At 41.0% G+C, this 19,799-nt stretch overlaps 1 protein-coding gene across 3 annotated transcripts in view; it reads right to left on the reverse strand.

The window, feature by feature from the left end:
* Nucleotides 1-4,921: 4,921 nt before the first annotated feature.
* The window catches only part of st3gal3a (ST3 beta-galactoside alpha-2,3-sialyltransferase 3a), a 59,492-nt gene continuing 44,614 nt past the window's right edge, over nucleotides 4,922-19,799 (reverse strand). For all 3 annotated transcript variants that reach the window (XM_026323311.1, XM_026323310.1, XM_026323312.1), the window contains exons 10-12: nucleotides 11,097-11,243; nucleotides 10,182-10,328; nucleotides 4,922-9,058 (exon numbers count right to left, since the gene is read on the reverse strand). In XM_026323311.1, coding sequence (XP_026179096.1) covers nucleotides 8,954-9,058; nucleotides 10,182-10,328; nucleotides 11,097-11,243 — 399 coding nt within the window. In that variant the 3' untranslated portion in view covers nucleotides 4,922-8,953. The remainder of the gene's footprint in view (nucleotides 9,059-10,181; nucleotides 10,329-11,096; nucleotides 11,244-19,799) is intronic.

Raw genomic sequence — 19,799 nt, forward strand, 5'->3', positions numbered from 1 at the left:
TCTGGGGTGCAGCAGCTGTAAGGTCAGCTGCTCTCCCAGTCGCTGTTGTCTTTGGTGGTCACTGAAGGTTCTTACAGTGTCCCCACTGGTGGCACCGTGCAGTATGTCAAGCTGTCTGCCTAGCCAAGTTTTTGCCACTAGTTTGATGCCAGGTGTTTACACTGAGCCAGCTCTGACTATAGTGCTGCCGACTGGAGTTGATCGTCAGATCAAAGAGAGAGAGGGAGAGACAAGATCACTCAGCAGTTAATCTTCTTTAGTGTGTTTGTCTATCAGTTACCAATCTGAAACAGGGCTGACCCATAGAGTATAAACCACAGACACATAACCACACACACAGTAACACAAAGGGCCCATTAAGAGTTAACCAAACATCAACTCTCTGAACTCTCTTTGGAAACAGGAGCACTTGAGGTATGTCCACAGAGTGACAGTACAACCATGGCAACTCCACATACAGTAGAAAGAGCTCCACTGGTCAGCTAGTTCCAACCCATAAATGGTTGTTGTTGAACTACAGTATAACATTCCAGTTAGACTTTATCTGGTGTTCAACTCAGTGAGGCATCAGGTTGTTAAAAAAAAGTTGTTTAACAGGATCCCTCTGAGATATTTTTATAGCAGGTAAAGAGAGACACATAATGTGGGGGCAAAAGTTTTACAGTTGACCCTGCCGTTGCCTTACCCAGTGTAGATGCAGTCAGTGGGAATAAAGGACATTGAAACCTGACACTGACAGCCACACTCTGCAGAATGTAGCTCAGCCTGCCTCAGCTCCAGTATTAATTAAAACATAATGATGGTCTGGAATGACTAGCCGGTGTCAGGTTCCACAGATGACAGGTGAGTGAACAAGATAAAAACTTCATCTGTAACTGGAACTGGTGTGGCCATAGTAGCTGGTATCAGATGCTGTCCCTTGATGTCCTCACCAGCCTGTGTTGTCATACCCAGGCCACCTACATAGTAGTGAGGAGCTTCTGTTTGTGTGCACTCACCAAGCAACCCCACCCCCCACCAACAAACAGCCTAAGAACAAAGAACCCACTGAGGTCAAGGATACTATTTTAATAGTGACCACCTGCTTCTTCTGTTTATAGCAAAGACGTTTGTGATTTACTATGCACTGTAGAGCCGCAGTACATAATCAGAATGAAGGTAGAAATACCACATGTAGTATGTTCTTAGCATGTTTCAACTTTGACAAGGTATGTTAAGTTTTTATTAATAGAAATCGTAATACTTGGTCTTTGTAATGTGTGGGTACACACTTTCACACTGTACATTTTTTAGCAAATCTAAACAACCTGATTTTCATCAGCAGACAGCTGACAGAAAAAGCTCTGACAAACTCACTGGCCCAGCACCAAACAGCACACAGACACAGGGTGGAATGTAGTGCAGCATTTAGCACATAGAACTGGGGAAAAATTTTATATACTATAACCAATTGACTTATTGAAAGAGTAGTTACTAGTGCTGTCAATTTATTAAAATATTTCATAGCCATTAATTGCATGATGGCCATAGTTAATTAAAATTAATCACATACGTTTTTTAAATTTATTCTAAATGTATCTTAAAGTTAAAGGAATATTTTAAGTTTTTGATATTCATTAAAATACATTGCAGTGGACAAATATGCTTGCTTTATGTAAAAGTTTATCATTATTGCAGCAATTCAAAACAATGACAAATACTGTTCTTGAATATTCTCCAGAACAACCTCAAAAGGTACTGCATACTCAAAAAATATGCTGAAAGCCCAGCAAGCAATGACAGCTGGGCATTTTGACCTGAACATTGCTTAACATTAATTAAATTCAGTTTATTTGTATAGCACCAAATCACAATAATTGTATTCTCAATCTCAAGGCACTTTACAAAAAAGAAAAAAACCCAACAAATCCCTTATGAGCAAGCACTTAGTGACAGTGGTGTCAGGGTTCGTTGGGGGGTTAAGAAATAGGACCAATGATTCCACTCTGGTACTTCGGGTTCGAACAAACTTTATTCACAAACAGAACTCAAAGAAAGTCAGAATATGAACACAGGAAACTAGGGACATAGGCACATAACCGAGAGGGACAAGACAACATGAGCAAAGGGACAAGACACGAATGTCTGGGTCACACCCACATTCGGGGAACACACCAGACTCAAGGGGAACAAACACCAAGGTACAAAGGTCTGAGTCACACACACACTAGAGGACACACCATACCAAGGGAAACAAAGATATGAAACCAGAGACTAAACTAGAACACAGAACATGGCGACAAGCACATACAAAGAGCAAACAGCTACTTAGCTTAACTTAATGGGGTAGTCCATGAACAGAAATCCAAAAAGGGGAAAGCAAGGCGAGGTAACAAAAACAAGACAAAACAAGTCAAGATCAAGTAGACAAAACGCAAGCATCTAGTCAGGGGCTTTTGGCAGCATCAGTAGGCAGACAACCTGGCAAAAAGCTGTGGCTGAACAAAAGTATATAAATGGGAAAAACACAATGAGGCATGGGTGAAAACAATTAACTAATTGGGTCAAAGTAAAGGGAACAAGACAGAACAAAACCAAATCCTAAATGAACCTACAAAATAAAAGCACAAAACAGGAAACTCAAAATACAGATCCTGACAAGTGGAGAGGAAAAACCCCCTTTATTTTCATGTAACATAGTGCTAAAAGTTACCTATAACAACAATTATGTTATGAGGTGGCAGTACGCTTCATTTCTCCTTTTTTCCTTTTGTGTCTTTTCTTCTTTCCTTCTTGTCTGTCGTCTCGTTAGTGTAATTATTCACAGGTGTGCAAGGCGAGGAGGCACGCACTTCAGTATTCAGCTCTCTACATAAAAGCCCCGGATCATCACCAGTCAACCTGCCAGTTCGTCAGTCTGCCTCATTGGTAGTAACTCATCTTTGGCACTGAATGTTAAATACTTACCTTCATGTGTGGTCTTGAAGTCCTTTGAGAGACTGGTGTTGGCCCATCTGAAGAACATCACTGGAACATCACTTTCTGGTGCAGTCACAACAACCTGGAGCTAAACACGCTCAAAACAGTGGAGATGGTTTTGGACTTCAGGAGTCACCATCATTCTTTCACCTGCGCAACATTTCCAAAATTAGGAACATCCTGTCTCAAAATGATGCAGAAAAACTAGTCCATGCATTTGTTACCTCAAGGCTAGATTACTGTAACTCATTACTATCTGGATGTCCCAATATCTCCATAAAAAGCCTCCAATTAATCCAGAATGCCGCAGCCAGAGTCCTGACAGGAACTAGCAAGAGAGATCATATTTCTCCTATATTGGCTTCTCTTCATTGGCTCCCTGTAAAATATAGAATAGAATTTAAAATCCTTCTTCTCACATACAAATCCCTTCATAATCAAGCTCCTTCATACCTTAAAGACCTCATAGTACCATATTATCCCAATAGACCACTTCGCTCTCAGAGTGCAGATCTACTTGTGGTTCTCAGAGTTTCCAAAAGCAGACTGGGAGGCAGAGCCTTTAGTTATCAAGCTCCTCTCCTATGGAACCAGCTCCCAGCTTCAGGAGGCAGACACTCTCTGTACTTTTAAGTACTTTAAAAACCTAATCCCATAAACTCAGTCGACCCCCCCCCACCATGCATGCATGACTGTGAGAAATACATTCCCTTGTTTTAGTTATTATTTGTTTATCTAAATGTATACAGTTTAGTAAAGCCAAAGTTGCTTGCAGGATTATAACAGTATTTTGCTAATGTTGGAATATGTCCCTAACATATAACATATAACACATAACATATAGAAGTATGACATACAGTATAGATAATAACAACCCCTTTTCTCACACCCTACAAATGGCTACTTTTTAGTCAGAATGGTGGTCCCTGGGTCAGACATAGCTTTTATAGTGAAAACTCATCATGCATATTACATTTGGCTGTAAAACAAACCTAGTGGACAAACTGAAAATCTGACCTGAAGATTATGATGTTATCTTACAGATTATTACAATTCATCCTGTGGAGGACTTAGATTTTGAGAAATTAAAAAAAAAAAAAAAAAGTCAACCTGCTGGTGGCCGTAGGTAAAATGGGGGAATCAGCGTCATTCATAGACAAGTGTAAAAAATCTCATGGTACAAGACATTATGCTGAGTAGATGAAATTCAAGAACTGGATTTGTGGAAAATAACCAAAAACACTAAATCACCATTTTTATTCTTTAAGTTACAGTCCACCAGCAGTTAAAAATGACACGTTAAAATGCAGCATCTTTACATTTTTATTCTGAGTGTGTCCTTGTGCACACGGCCTACAATAAATATATAAATACTTTGACTTAAACATCTGACCAGCGTCAAGTCTGCAAAATCTTACAGTCAGGTGAGCACAAACTATGCAAACACTGCACAATACCATAACAAAGTGAGACAGATTCATAAAGCTCATTTCATGTCTGATATAACACTGATCATGACTGATGTCCGCAGGCCTGAGATTGCAGCTGTTTGGCAAAGCTGGATGGGTCAAGTATTTGTTGTGTTTTGTTGTTCATTCAATTTCCTGCTAAAAGATCTGCTTTTGAAAGCAGAAAGGCATCACTGAGTCACCATTGTTTCAAATACAGCAATGAGGTTTTCAGTTCCATTTACACAATTCAATTCTAAAACACAAATATTCATTAATGACCAGAAGTGATTAGAGAGAGGAAGTTCAGATGTTAAAAGATGGAGGGGTAGGCCTGCATCAGTATAACCCTACCTGACACTATCCATTCACATCAATACAAAATCAGTCATTCAGTCAAATTAAAATACATTCTAAGCAGCAAATAATTCAACATGATCCAACTCAGACCTGTTCCTCCAATCTGTCATAAATAATCCAGGGTAAGATGTGGTTAGCCATTTTAATCACATGTGCCTTGAGGCATTATAATAAACAATTGTGCTTATTGACAATTACACATCAAAATACATTGGGAGGTATCTTTCATAAAGAATTAACAAAGTTGATCTGTAAAGTGCCTTTGCTGACACATAGCAATCACTCATAGATCAGTGGAATAGTGTAGCATTGGAAAGATCATGTCATCTGCAGCCACATGTGCATCCTCCTGTATTTACATAAGGAAAATAAAACAGGGACCCATTCATTAAAAACTGCTCCATTGCACCATTATTGGTCAAATGCTCCACAGGTTACCTTAAAATGATTCTGATGTTTTTCATTTAGTTTTAAAGAACAAAGTAATATTAGCATCAGATTACACAAGATCACTTGACATGATCTGCTGACTGCTGAACATATGACATACGTTTGATTGGATGACATGGTCCGTGGCTATATATAGGACAGCAATTGCACAGTAAATCTAAAGCCACGCAACCAGTTGAAACATATGTGTTGAAAAAATTTTGCAAAAGGCACATTATATTAGCTTTTCGGCTGTTCTAGATTTGTTATATAACTTATTTATTCAAATCATAATTACACCTATATTTTCCTATTTATGACTTATATAAAAAAATTAAATTAATGAAAGAAGTAATGTGCATCTGAGTCTGTCTTCATGTCTGGGGTTTATCTTGAAAAGCCTTTATTATTATGCAACTACCATTGAATGAGCTGCACTTCTACAGGTTTTGGACTGCAGAACTTGTTCCTAGAAATGGTGCTTAGTGTTCTGCTCAAAGTGTTCAGTTTTTGTGTCATTAGACCAGAAAGCCTTCTTCTGCTGTCAGAGCCCTTCAAATGCTGTTTGACAAACGCTAAGTGGCCTGTCAGATAATTTTATTATTCACTAAGCGAAATTACGTTAGCCTTTTTCAGAGTAATTCCAGCAGGTTTTCAATCTCTGCTAACAGAGTAACTGTTAAATTTTTGGTTACTTCCCTTCATGTTGTGTTCTGTTCTGTTCCCTTCACTGTGCTCCTAGGAACACTTAAACCTTAAGAAATGGTTCTCTGTTTTAGCAGTTATTTTGATTTGGTTTTAGTTTTTATCGTGATATGTAGTGTAATTTCAGGACCTTTTGCACACAGGTGTGTGTATCTCTCTAAACTATATCCAATCAATTCTATTAGCCACAGCTAGACTACAATTATGTTTGAGACATATCTCAATAAGAATTAAAGCAAAATCTTGAGTGTCAGAGCAAAGAATCTAAATACGTTTGTTATTAACAATTATTCATTCCAGATTAATGGGGGAAAAAATCACAATTTTTATTCATTTAAAAATAAATCTTTCTTCAGCCTGATGGCTCCCCTCCAAGAGTCACCATATTGCCATGGTTGAGAAGTATGAATGCCCAAATGATCCTGGGAGCTATGTTGCCTTGGGCTTTATGCCCCTGGTTTGGTCACTCAAGGCAAATTGGTCTCAGTTAATTGGTCTCAGTTAATGGGCCAAACAAAGCGTGGCTCAAAAAGACCCCATATGAATGGAATTAGATCAAGGCACATGACTCTGCCTCCCTCGGCTAGGGTTTAAAGGCGAGCACCTGGTGGCTGGGCATCCACCCATGGGGCCTTCTGTAGGCCCACCACCTACAGAAGCAAAAATATGGGGCTGGTGCAATGTGGTTTGGGCAGCAGTCGAAGGCGGGTGCCTTTGCGGCCCAACCCTCGGATAGCAGGCTGGCTCTTGGGACATGGAATGTCACCTCACTGGTGGGGAAGGAGCCTGAGCTTGTATGGGAGGTTGAGCGGTACCATCTCGAAATAGTCCAGCTCACCTCCATGCAAGGCTTGGGCCCTGGAATCAAAACCCTTGATAAAGGGTGGAATCTCTTCCATTCTGGAGTTTCTTAGGGTGAGAGACGGTGGGCTGGTGTGGACTTGTTAATAGCTCCACGACTTAGCTGTTACATGTCAGAGTTTACCCCAGTCAATAAGAGGGTTGTATCCCTGCGCCGTCAGTTTGGGGTTGTTGTTTGTGCTTATGCACCAAATGATGACATCCGGTCTTCTTGGAGTCTCCAGAAGGGGTACTGGAAAGTGCTCCAACTGGGGACTCCATCATTCTACTGGGGGCCTTAAATGCTCACATGGGCTATGACATTGAGACTTGGAGAGGTGTGATTGGGAAGAATGGCCTCCCTCATCTGAAACCAAGTGGTGTTCTGTTATTGGACTTCTGTGCTAGTCACAATTTGTCCGTAATGAACACTATGTTTGAACATACGAGTGTCCATAAGTGCACATGGCACCAGGACTGCTTAGGTCCCAGGTCAATAATCGACTTTGTAGTTGTTTCATCGGAACTCTGGCCGCATGTTCTGGACCTTCAGGTGAAGAGAGGAGCTGAGCTGCAACTGCTCACCACCTGCTGGTGAGTTGGATCTGATGGTGGGGTAGGAAGCTGGACAGACCTGGCAGGCCCAAATGCATAGTGTGGGGGTTCCTCTGGCAGAGGCCCCTGTATAGGAGGTCTTGCTGAAGCTGTACCATGAGGTCGGCGGTGCCTGTCACAGCAGTATTCACTGAACCCAGTGGTGGACACCAGAAGTAAAGGATGACGAAACAGCTGACGGGTATCGGCAGGCCACACAGGTGATTGCAGAAGCAAAAACACAGGTGTGGGAGGAGTTTGGTGAGGCCATGGTGCAAGACTCGGTTGGCCTTGAGGAGATTCTGGTAAACCATCCAGTGACTCAGGAGGGGGAATCACTGCACTACTGACACTGTGTAGTGGAGAGGGTGTGCTGGGGACATAGTCAGGCAGTGAAAGGAATACTTTAACATGCCTCTGCAATGTTGTGTGGAGGTTGGGGACAGTGCCTCTGGATTGGCAAACCAGTGTGGTGATCCCTATTTTTAAGAATGGGGATTGGAAGGTGTGTTCCAACTATAGGGGGATCACACTCCTCAGCCTTGCTGGGAAACTACACCAGGGTACTGGAGAGGCCTGTAGTTTACCTGTACTTTATTTAAATATTTCTTTAGTAAATTGTCTGGATAACACAGCATTAACACTATTATGTACAAGATGAAAGTTACACATTTAAACACTTAGTGAGGTAACCAACCGTGTGGCTGCGTCTTGTCCTGGTTGCACCACAGGCTCATCTACATTGCAAGTTAACCTGTATAATTCTGTTTGTGGTTTGATTATGTAAACTCTAAGTACGTACAACATTACATATTACATCAAGTCAACTGCCAGATGATATAAGCATTTATATACATTCACACATGAATTTCCCATTACACAGTGACTCAGCCACATCCAGTGGACATTGAGGGGACTACACTGCATCTATGTGGCAAGCTAGACTATGGGCTGATTATGATGTTCATGCCGCCGCTGAAGAAGCTTACTACCTTCATACACACTTTGACCTGCTTAGCAATAATGCTTTGATGTTGTCTGGTAAGGTTTACCCTCAGGTGTCAGATACTAGTCCAGATGGTGACAGCTAAATAATTTTTTATTTAGTGTGCATCCTGTTAAACACTGGGAACTTAAAGACATAAATCAGTGACAATAGGCTTGATGAACACTACTTTCAAATTTGTGATTCATAGGACACTTGTAGAGGTATTCTTGGCACAGGCTTAAAGTTTACACCCAACATCTCCATCCTTTGCCTCTTTCCAGCCTGCAGCAGATGGTACCAGCCTCACGCAATTGGTGGTTTGATACACAATACTTATGACATACTCTCCTGAACCAGGGCTGCAAATCCATGCAAAATGCACTAACTTGCAACTAGGACAAGCTGAATACTCTAATACAATGCAGAGGCAGCAATGTGTCAGTACTTGGTAGTGGCTGCTGGTCTTTAAGCCTGACATATGGTGTTGCTCTACTACCACAGAATGTCACAGCCTCTGCTCTCTGCTGAGAATATGACCTAAAGAGCCTTGTGTTTCACTTTTCAAGTTAGATAGCAGGTGAAGGGAAACACAGTGCCGCAGTCCAGTAGCCATGGAGCTGAGTGCAAACTATCAGCATCCTCCACTACAGATTCCATTAGTCCAATCCTGGATAACTCCAGCTTTCACCAGCTTCACCAGGAACTCCTTTTCTTTAGATATGTTGTGAGTCCAGGACTACAGACGGGGCAGAGACAAGTGGAACAAGGGATTTGGTGTTAATAATTCAATTTCAACAGTACAATACAGTACTCTAAACATATGCATTTCTATTTTCCACATGCCATTTACACTTTCATTTCAACAAACTGAGAAAAGGCGGTGCAGTACTATGGGCATTGGTTCACATATTTTCAAGTCTGGTTATCAGTTTCTCCTTAAAGAGAAGATAGAAGACAGTGTAGTATTGGCTGGTAAGCCTGTCAAGCAACACTCTAGTCCAGAACAGATTCCACATTCACTTTGAATCTACTGCTTTTTTTTTCTTGGAAACTATTTTGTCTCACAGAAACAAAGTCTCACAGAATGACATTCATACATTCAAACGAGCTGGGCTAGGTCATATTCTAGAGCTGCTTTTCAGCTCCGGACTGTCCCTGGATGTACACACTCCCATTATTTCTAGTTTGTCAGAGAAAAGGACAAAAATGTAATAATTAAGTGCAATCTATGTATGACACTGAGGGAACTCTGTACATGGATAAATATCACGACCTATACTTTATTTATAATGGATGACTTTAGCATGTTAGACATTTTAGCACGTTAGAATGCCTGGCCATACTTCTGTGGTTATTTAGGTGAAAATAACTCAAAAGTAATGTAAAAGTAGTGTAAGGCATTGCAATTTAGAGACAGTAATACTGTAACTAATTACATTGAAATGACAGTAACTAGTAATACGTAATATATTATATTTTTGAAGTAACTTGCCCAACACTAACATGATATAGACTCATGGATGGACTACTGAACAGACATACAGGGCACGGGCATTGGGGCCAGAGGGGTCAATGGCCTTTATATGAGGGGACAGTTAATATTCCACAGAGAGCAGAAGACTACAAAAATGGACAAAAGAATCTTAAAGAGAACAAAACATCCATGCCTGGAACCAGATAAGTGACAGAAAACTGATGGATATATTTAACAATAAAATATAAAGTTTTTGCTAAAATAATTGTATGAGTTAATAAACTTCCTTGTTAATGTCCACAGCAAAAAAGAGAAAATCAAGACACTGGTTACATTCCAAAGTGCCAAGTTTTGTTTTTTGGTTCCTTAACAAATCAAGTCTTACCTCTTTGATTGCTGACATCTTGATCTTCTCATAATAATGCAGTGGGGCAAGGGGGGTGCTCAGATTATAGCCAAATCCAGCCACAGCTACTTCATCACAATTATGAAGTGCCATCGTTATGGCAACTGTACCCAGGGTTGGGATATTCTGGGAAGCAGAAATCAAAAAAGGGTTTGTGTGAAACAGGTAACCAAACTATGGTCTATATCCCAGAATACATACAGAGCTTTATTTCACACAAATTCACAATGTATGGTTATTGTGTGGATATGTTACAGATGTGACAACTGCCGCATGGCTCAATGGCCTAATGGTAACACTGTTTGTTTTCAGGCTGTATTTAGGTACTTGGTTCCCTGCAGTATCTGTTGTGTGTTCACAGAATTCAATTTCAATTCAATTGAATTCAATTTATTTGTATAGCGCCAAATCACAATAGCAATCATTTCAAGGCACTTTACAAAAACAACAAAAAAAAACAACAAATCCCTTATGAGCAAGCACTTGGCGACAGTGGAGAGGAAAAACTCCTTTTAACGGAATAAAAAACCTCCACCAGAAACGGGTTCAGTTTGGGTGGCCATCTGCCTCAACTGGTTGGGGTGAGTGGATAGAGGAGAGAGAAAAGAACAGCAACAATAAACAACAAATAGACACTGCAGGTTGGTGGAGCCAGTAACTGCACATCAGCTCCAGGACCAGGGACACCTGCTGAAGGTACAGAGAGAGAACAGAGAGAGAGGGAGAGAGCACAAACTAGGGGAGAGAGAGAAGAAGCCCTCATAATGTAAACAGAGAGACAGATAGCAGCTCTCAGAGCCCCAGTCCTGAACTTTAACTCACCACTGCCATTTCTTCTACTTCTCTACGTAGAACAAAACGGAAACTGACTGTTGGAAACCACAGGTCTCTTACCCCTCTGCCCATCTGTCCGTTGTTGTGAGGTAAGCCAATCAATTTGAAAGAGGCCTCTTGGATGAAATAGGGGTTCAGGATGCGCATGTCACTGGGCTGTCGTGGAATATGTTTGGCTACCGACTTCCAGAAGCCATCAGTGCTGTGCTAAGAGACAAAAAGTAAAACAAATATAGCAACCAGCAAGTTACCACTGTTCACAATGAAAATAATCAACAGAGGCTTCAAAGCACCATGCAGCTACATTGGTGGGTGATGTTATGTGGGTTCATGACTATGAACGGCAGCTTGAACATGACATTTCTATAAACAAAGTTTAATGTTCTGTGGTTCTATTTTGCAGCTTTCATTAACCTCCTTTTCAGGAGTTAAAAGCTGTTTTCGAAGAAAAACAGCAGATAACCCCACAGTACATGCTACACTACCTGTCACCATTCAGCAACAAACAGCAGACAAAGTTATCAGGAGTGTAAACATTGGCCTTAAGCAAATTGAGTGAAGAAGTGGTATAAATGTGTGTTTATAGGGAACTAGGAAAGGTTTGCTAGAATTTTAGCCATTATACATTTGTTATCTTAAGAACTGAAGTCACACAACTTTAGTGCTTGAGATAACAAATAACACAGCTTCACCATATAAAGTAGTAAGTTGCAAACATTCAGAGCTACTGTTTATGTCTGAGTTATACTGTATGAATAAATAGTTTATTAACAATTTTTGGAAAGGCAATGCTTTCCAGGTTTAGCTAATGCAATCAAATTTAGGAATTTGTAGTAAGCCAGGAAAGGGGAAAATTAACAAAGCTGTATGAAATTGAATGTATTTACAAACTACATAATTTTTGATTTGTTTTGATTACACCAAACTGAATGGATTTTCTTTAAGACCTATGTGTCACAACCCATTTGCATCTTATGCATCTTAAAATACTGAGCAATTGATAGATGTGATTGTCTCACAATAAAGTATATTTTACAGATATTAGTGTGCAACTAGAAATATATACAGTGGTGTGAAAAAGTGTTGGCCCTCCTGATTTCTTATTTTTTTGCATGTTTGTCACACTTTAATGTTTCAGATCATCAAACAAATTTAAATATTAGTCAAAGATAACACTAGTAAACACATCATGCAGTTTTTAAATGAAGGTTTTTGTTATTAAGGGAAAACAAAATCCAAAACTACATGGCCCTGTGTGAAAAAGTGTTTGCCCCCTCTGTTAAAACATAACTTTATCACACCTGAGTTCAATTCCTTCCCAGGCCCGATTACTGCCACACCTGTTCGCAATCAAGTAATCACTTAAATGGGACCTGCCTGACAAAGTGAAGTAGACCCAAAGATCCTCAATAGGTAGACATCATGCCGAGATTCAAAGAAACTCAAAAACAAATGAGAAAGAAAGTAATTGAGATCTATCAGTCTGGAAAAGGTTATAAAGCCATTTCTAAAGCTTTGGGACTGCAGCGAACCACAGTGAGAGCCATTAACTACAAGTGGCGAAAACATGGAACAGTGGAGAACCCTCCCAGGAGTGGCCGGCTGACCAAAATTACCCCAAGACCACAGCGACGACTCATCCAAGAGGTCACAAAAGACCGTACAACAACATCCAAAGAACTGCAGGCCTCACTTGCCTCAGTTAAGGTCAGTGTTCATGACTCCACCATAAGAAAGAGACTGGATAGCAGCATAGCTGCATAGCAGAGTTCCAAGACGAAAAAGAATATAAAGGTTCATCTCAGTTTTGCCAGAAAACATCTTGATGATCCCCAAGACTTTTGGGAAAATACTCTGTGGACTGACGAGACAAAAGTTGGACTTTTTGGAAGGTGTGTCTCTCATTACGTCTCTGCGTAAAACTAAAACCGCATTTCAGAAAAAGAGCATCATACCAACAGTAAAATATGGTAGTTGTAGTGTGATGGTCTGGGGCTCTTTCGCTGCTTCAGGACCTGGAAGACTTTCTGTGATAAATGGAACCATGACTTCTGCTGTCTACCAAAAAAAGTCCTGAGGGAGAATGTCCGGCCATCTGTTTGTGACCTCAAGTTGAAGCGAATTTGGGTTCTGCAGCACAACAATGATCCAAAACACACCAGCAAGTCCACCTCTGAATGGCTGAAGAAAAACAAAATGAAGACTTTGGAGTGGCCTAGTCAAAGTCCTGACCTGAATTCGATTGAGATGCTGTGGCATGACCTTAAAAAAGCGGTTCATGCTCGAAAACCCTCCAACGTGATATGGTGTGATGATCTGAAACATTAAAGTGTGACAAACTGCAAAAAAATAAGAAATCAGGAAGGGGCCACCACTTTTTCACACCACTGTATTTGGGAGATGGTTGTGTAACAATGAAAGTGTAGCAACAATGCATACAAAACTCACCTCCAGCACAATTGCAAAAGTGCACAAATTTTTACATGATTTTTGGCATCAAAACATTTAGTTACAACATTTGCTTGAACAGGTTGGTATGGTCTCGAGATGTCTGCTTTGAGTGTAACTACTAATTTGAATTACAGTATGTCTGCTGCCTTTGTGGGAACCCATTTGGAGTATGGTTATTCACTGCTCTCTTGGTCTCTAGTTAGTCTAGTGTCTCCACTGTTTCAATCACACCCTCGATCTTGTTCTAACATATAGCACTGAAATTGAGCACTTAAAGTTTTTCCCCAAAATCCTCTTTTGTCAGACCATTCTTTAATAACTTTTGAATTTAAGATAATGGATCATGCAGTGGAAAAAGTACTCACATTCTATAATTAAGTAGTACTTAAGTACAGATATTTGTGTGAAAAAATACTCTACTAAAAGTAGAAGCACTGACTCAAACCTTTACCAAAAGTAAAAATGTTTTTTTGCCATCAATGATACTCAATATATCTTTTGATAACTCCACAAAACTAAAAAAAAAGTTTGACACAAGAAAATGTGTCGGACTAATGTCAGACTCCGTAGTTAATGTCAGACTCCGTAGTTTTCTCTGGACCCCTCCCCAATCTGACCAGCAATGACATGTTTAGCTGCGTGTCTTTGTTCCGTCGCTGGCTGTCTAGGTGGTGTCCAGCAAACGATGTGGGCTTCATAGACAATTGGGCCAATTTCTGGGGAAAACCCGGTCTGGTAGCGAGAGACGGCATCCATCCCACTTTGAATGGTGCGGCTCTCATCTCTAGAAATCTGGCCGAGTTTATTAGCCAACCTAAAGCCTGATAATCCAGAGTGGGGACCGGGACACAGAGACTCAGTCTAAAACGCCTCTCTGCAGTTTCCTTAGAGCCGTCGCCCCCCTCAAACCACATAGAGACTGTGTCTGCCCCTCGAACATATAAATCAGATGTTAACAAAAAAGGAGTTATTCATAAAAACCTAATAAAAATTAAGACCACTCCTCTTATTGAACACAAAAACAGAACAGTCAGATGTGGATTATTAAATATCAGGTCTCTTTCATCTAAATCTCTGTAAGTAAATGATTTGATAACTGATCACCAAATTGACTTACTCTGTTTTACTGACACCTGGCTACAGCAGGATGAATATGTCAGTCTAAATGAATCAACCCCCTCAGTCATAAAAATTGTAATGTTACTCGAAGCACAGGTCGAGGTGGAGGAGTAGCTGCAGTCTTCCACTCAAACTTATTATTAAACTTTCATCCTCAGAACAATTATAACTCATTTGAGAGCCTCACTCTTAGTCTTTCACATCCAAACTGGAAAACACAAAAACCAGTTCTACTTGTCATTGTGTACCGTCCACCTGTCCCTTACTCAGAGATTTTAACTGAATTCCCTGACTTCCTGTCTGATTTAGTGCTTAGTTCAGATAAAGTCATTATAGTGGGAGATTTTAACGTTCATGTAGATGTTGAAAATAATAGTCTCAGCACTGCATTTAATTCTATATTAGATTCAATTGGTTTCACTCAAAATGTTAACAAGCCCACCCACTGTTTCAATCACACCCTTGATCTTGTTCTGACCTATGGCATCGAAATTGGAAATTTAATAGTTTCTCCCCAAAGTCCTATTTTGTCAGATCATTCTTTAATAACTTTTGAATTTAAGATGATGGATCATGCAGCATTTGGAAGAAAATTCCACTACAGCAGATGTTTATCTGACAATGCTGTTAATAAATTTAAGAAAATGATTCCATCTTTATTTACATCTATGCCATGTACCAACACAGTGGAGGGCAGCTGCCTCCATCCCACTCCCTACCAAATTGATCATTTTGTTGACAGTGCTGTAGCCTCGCTGCGTGAAACGTTTGATACTGTGGCCCCTCTGAAAAAGAAGTTAGTGAATCAGAGAAGATTAGCCCCATGGTATAATTTACATATTCGTACTTTAAAGAATGCATCACGAAGGCTGGAAAGGAAGTGGCGTTCCACAAATTAAGAGGAAATTTTTCTAGCCTAGTCTATTAACATATAAAAAAGCTCTCCGTAAAGCCACAACTGCATAGTATTCATCACTAATAGAGGAAAATAAGAACAAACACTGTAGCCAGGCTGACAAAAAGTCACAGCTCTGTTGAGCCCACTGTTCCCTTTGCTCTCAACAGTGATGACTTTATGAGTTTTTTTACAAATAAAATCACAACTATTAGAGATAAAATTCAGCAGATGCTTCCTATACCTGCAATAAATGAATCTTCTACTACAGTCGCTCTTGAATCATCTGTAAGACCTCAGTTATATTTAGACTGCTTCTCTCCCATAGATCTCTCTGAATTTACATCAGTAGTTGCTTCATCTAAATCATCAACGTGTCTCTTAGACCCCATCCCGACTAGACTGCTTAAAGACACCCTGCCATTAATTAACTAATTTTTATTAGATTTAGTAAATTTATCTCTAGTATGAGGCTACGTACCACAGGTCTTTAAGACTGCAGTAATCAAACCCTTACTTAAAAAGCCTAGTCCTGATCCAGGAGTCTTGGCTAATTATAGATCAATATCCAACCTACCATTTATTTCTAAAATTCTTGAAAAAGCTGTTCCTAAGCAGCTATCAAACCACTTACACAGGAATGAACTATTTGAAGATTTTCAATCAGGATTTAGAGCACATCATAGTACAGAAACAGCATTGTTAAAAGTCACCAACGACCTTCTCTTAGCCTCAGATAATGGACTTGTTTCTATACTTGTCCTCCTAGACCTTAGTGCTGCAGTCGACACTATTGACCACAACATCTTATTACAGAGACTGGAGCATGTGACTGGTATCAGAGGAACAGCATTAAAATGGTTCCAATTTTATTTAGCGGACAGATTCCAGTTTGTTCTTGTCCATGATGAACCTTCCACACGCACAAAAGTTAGTTATGGAGTTCCACAAGGCTCTGTGCTGGACCGATTCTGTTTACCCTGTACATGCTTTCTTTAGGCTATGTCATTAGGAAGCACTCTATTAATTACCACTGCTATGCAGATGACACTCAGTTGTACCTATCTATTAAACCTGTAAACACAAACCAGTTAACCAGACTTCAAGCGTGTCTAACTGACATAAAGGCCTGGATGGCCAGTAACTTCCTACTTTTAAATTCAGAGAAAACAGAAGTTATTGTATTTGGGCCTAAAAACCTCAGAAATAACTTTTCTAAAATTATAGCTACTTTAGTCTGTGTAGATTCTCAGTTATCCAGGGAAAGTTATCTAGAGGTTGAGTCATAGCAACTGGACTTTCAGTTCTTTAAAGGTGAAACGAGGCTGGACAGGAACTTCCAAATTTATTCCCGAGGTTGGTTTCACTCCACCTTGGGCCCAATAGGCTCACTAAGTGATCTAAACAAATCAAAACAGGTCACATCAATGTAGTAGATGCAAACATCAAATTCACCAGAGAGGACACCAAAGAGAACAGGGTAGCCTTCTTGGGCTGTGAGGTCATCATTGGGTCTCATGGGAACTTAGAGAAAGAAGTATACAGGAAACCCACTCACACAGACCAATACCTTCCGTTTGACTCCCATCACCCACTGCAACACAAACTGGGAGTCATCAGGACTTTACGCCACAGAGCGAACAACATCCCTACCTCCATTGAGGCCAAGAGAAAGGAGGACACTCACTTGAAGACAGCCCTCAAAACCTGTGGCTACCCTAAGTGGGCTTTGAACAAGGTAACATCCACCCAAACAAGAGACACAACTGAGCCTCAAGACCCACAGAGAAAGAACCTGGTCATTCCATATGTAGCAGGGTTTCTGAGAGGCTTAAACAGATCTTTGGCAAACATCAGATACCAGTCCACTTCAAACCCACCAACACACTGAGACAGAGACTGGTTCACCCTAAAGACCAGATTCCAAAACAAAAGAGGAGCAATGTGGTGTATGCTGTCCAGTGTAAGGAAGAATGCTCAGAACTCTACATTGGACAAACCAAACAACCACTCAGCAGGAGGATGGCCCAGCACAGGAGGAGCAGCTCCACAGGACCACAGTCAGCTGTGCACCTCCATTTAGAGGAATCAGGACACTCTTTTGAAGACAGTGAAGTACACATTCTGGAAAGAGAGGATAGATGGTTTGAAAGAGGTTTCAGAGAAGCTATCCATGTCCAAGTGGAGAAACCCTCTCTCAACAGGGGTGGATGACTCAGACATAATCTGTCTTCAATCTACCAGGCTGCTCTTTCATCTGTTCCCAGCAAATTAAAGAACAAACCCAATGTTTCTCAGGAACGACAGACTCTGCAGGTTCTGCAGACTGTTGGGGAATCAGAAAGAGTCCATCATTAGACCTTAACGACCCTCTTCTGAGCTCACCCCTTTGGTCACTTAACGAGCCTATTCAGACCACGTGCGAAGTGAAACCAACTCGGAGGCATGGACTAACGACTCTCACCTGTTTTGCTTAGATCACTTACTGAGCCTATTGGGCCCAAGGTGGAGTGAAACCAACCTGGGGAATAAATTTGGAAGTTCCTGTCCAGCCTCTCTCAGACTGAGGAAGCCACTTGGATGGGTGGCGAAACGTTTCACCTTTAAAGAACTGAAAGTCCAGTTGCCATGACTCAACCTCTAGATAGCTACTTTAGATGGCATAGCCCTGGCCTCCAGCACTACTGTGAAAAACCTTGGAGTTATTTTTGACCAGGACATGTCCTTTAATTCAAAAACAACAAAAACAAAAACAAATCTAGCCTTCTTTCACTTGCTCAACATTGCCAAAATTAGGAACATCCAGTCTCAAAATGATGCAGAAAAACTAGTCCATGCATTTGTTAGCTCAAGGCTAGGTTACTGTAACTCATTACTATCTGGATGCCCCAATATCTCCATAAAAAGCCTCCAGTTAATCCAGAATGCTGCAGCCAGAGTCCTGACAGGAACAAGCAAGAGAGATCATATTTCTCCTATATTAGCTTCTCTTCATTGGCTCCCTGTAAAATACAGAATAGAACTTAAAATCCTTCTTCTCACATACAAATCCCTTCATGATCAAGCTCCTTCATACCTTAAAGACCTCATAGTACCATATTATCCCAACAGACCACTTCGCTTATTGACCACTTATTGGGAACTTGTGGCCCTGCCCGAGGACCATCGGTGCACTGAGCTCCCCAACCCTAACCCTAAGACTCCCTTCCCTTCCCCTCTTGCTCTATCAGTGTAAGGCAAGATGAATCCCAAGGGGTCATACTTACTTGCCAGGACCTTGTAGCCAAGATCATCTGTTCCAAAGAGCCATAGCATCGACTCTGAGGAATTGGTTTTATTCTGGGCCAACCATAACTCCATACTAGCAGAACAGCTTTCTTCTGGCAAATGACTGATGACCTCTGGGACATTGCTGGCCCACTGACACAGTTCAAATTGAATTAGTTGAATTAGTTAATAAGATTTCAGCCACGATGTGCGATGGACCCTGCACACCCTTTGTTTACACCAAGGAACTGCTGATCTGCACTGCACTGTAGTGTTCCCCCAAGGCAGGCATGTGATCCCGGCGGAAGTGCTTCGAAAGACTCGTAGAGGCCGCCGGGCTGGGGAATGTGAGGTCCATTCCCAACAAAACAGATGAGCTCACCGCCCTCACAAGACACCAGCGGGAATACAGAGAGAGCAGCGTCATTGTGTTCACTGAGACATGAGCCCTCACATCCCGACTCGGCTGTTTCATCAGAGAATTTTCGTCTGCTGCGTGTTGACAGAACGGAGGACAGTGGTAAGAGGAAAGGAGGGGGTCTGGCTGTGTTTGTTCATGCAAACTGGGACATTGTACAGTGAGGAAGCAACTGTGCAGCACAGACATTGAAGTATTAGCAGTTAGCATGCGGCCATTGTTGGGATTAAATAAAGGCCTGTGTGATGATTACAACACGAATGAATCAGTTGCAATATAAATTAATCAGTTTAGGTTACAGTATGATGATTAAAGTGAGTGTAAAAGGTCAAAGGGGATTTAGAGAAGTAGAGTATTATAGAGCAGTAGTTGTAGATGCAATAGGATTTTGTTTGTGCTGTGTGAGTGTGTGTCTCGATATCAGGGACAACGCCCAAGGAGTGGGGGTTGCTGGCAGAGACTTGACAGCAGTTGGGAATTCCTCAGCATGGACCAATCAGTGCAAAGGAGAAACTTGAGACCCTGCATACCATTCTGAACAGAGGATTTGAATGCCTGTTCAAGCCTGTTCAACACCATACTATCTGTCACGGGAGTTTACGCACGTCATTGT

This window comes from Mastacembelus armatus, chromosome 4 (genome assembly GCF_900324485.2).
Source record: "Mastacembelus armatus chromosome 4, fMasArm1.2, whole genome shotgun sequence".
In the NCBI taxonomy this organism is placed as follows: Eukaryota; Metazoa; Chordata; class Actinopteri; order Synbranchiformes; family Mastacembelidae; genus Mastacembelus; species Mastacembelus armatus.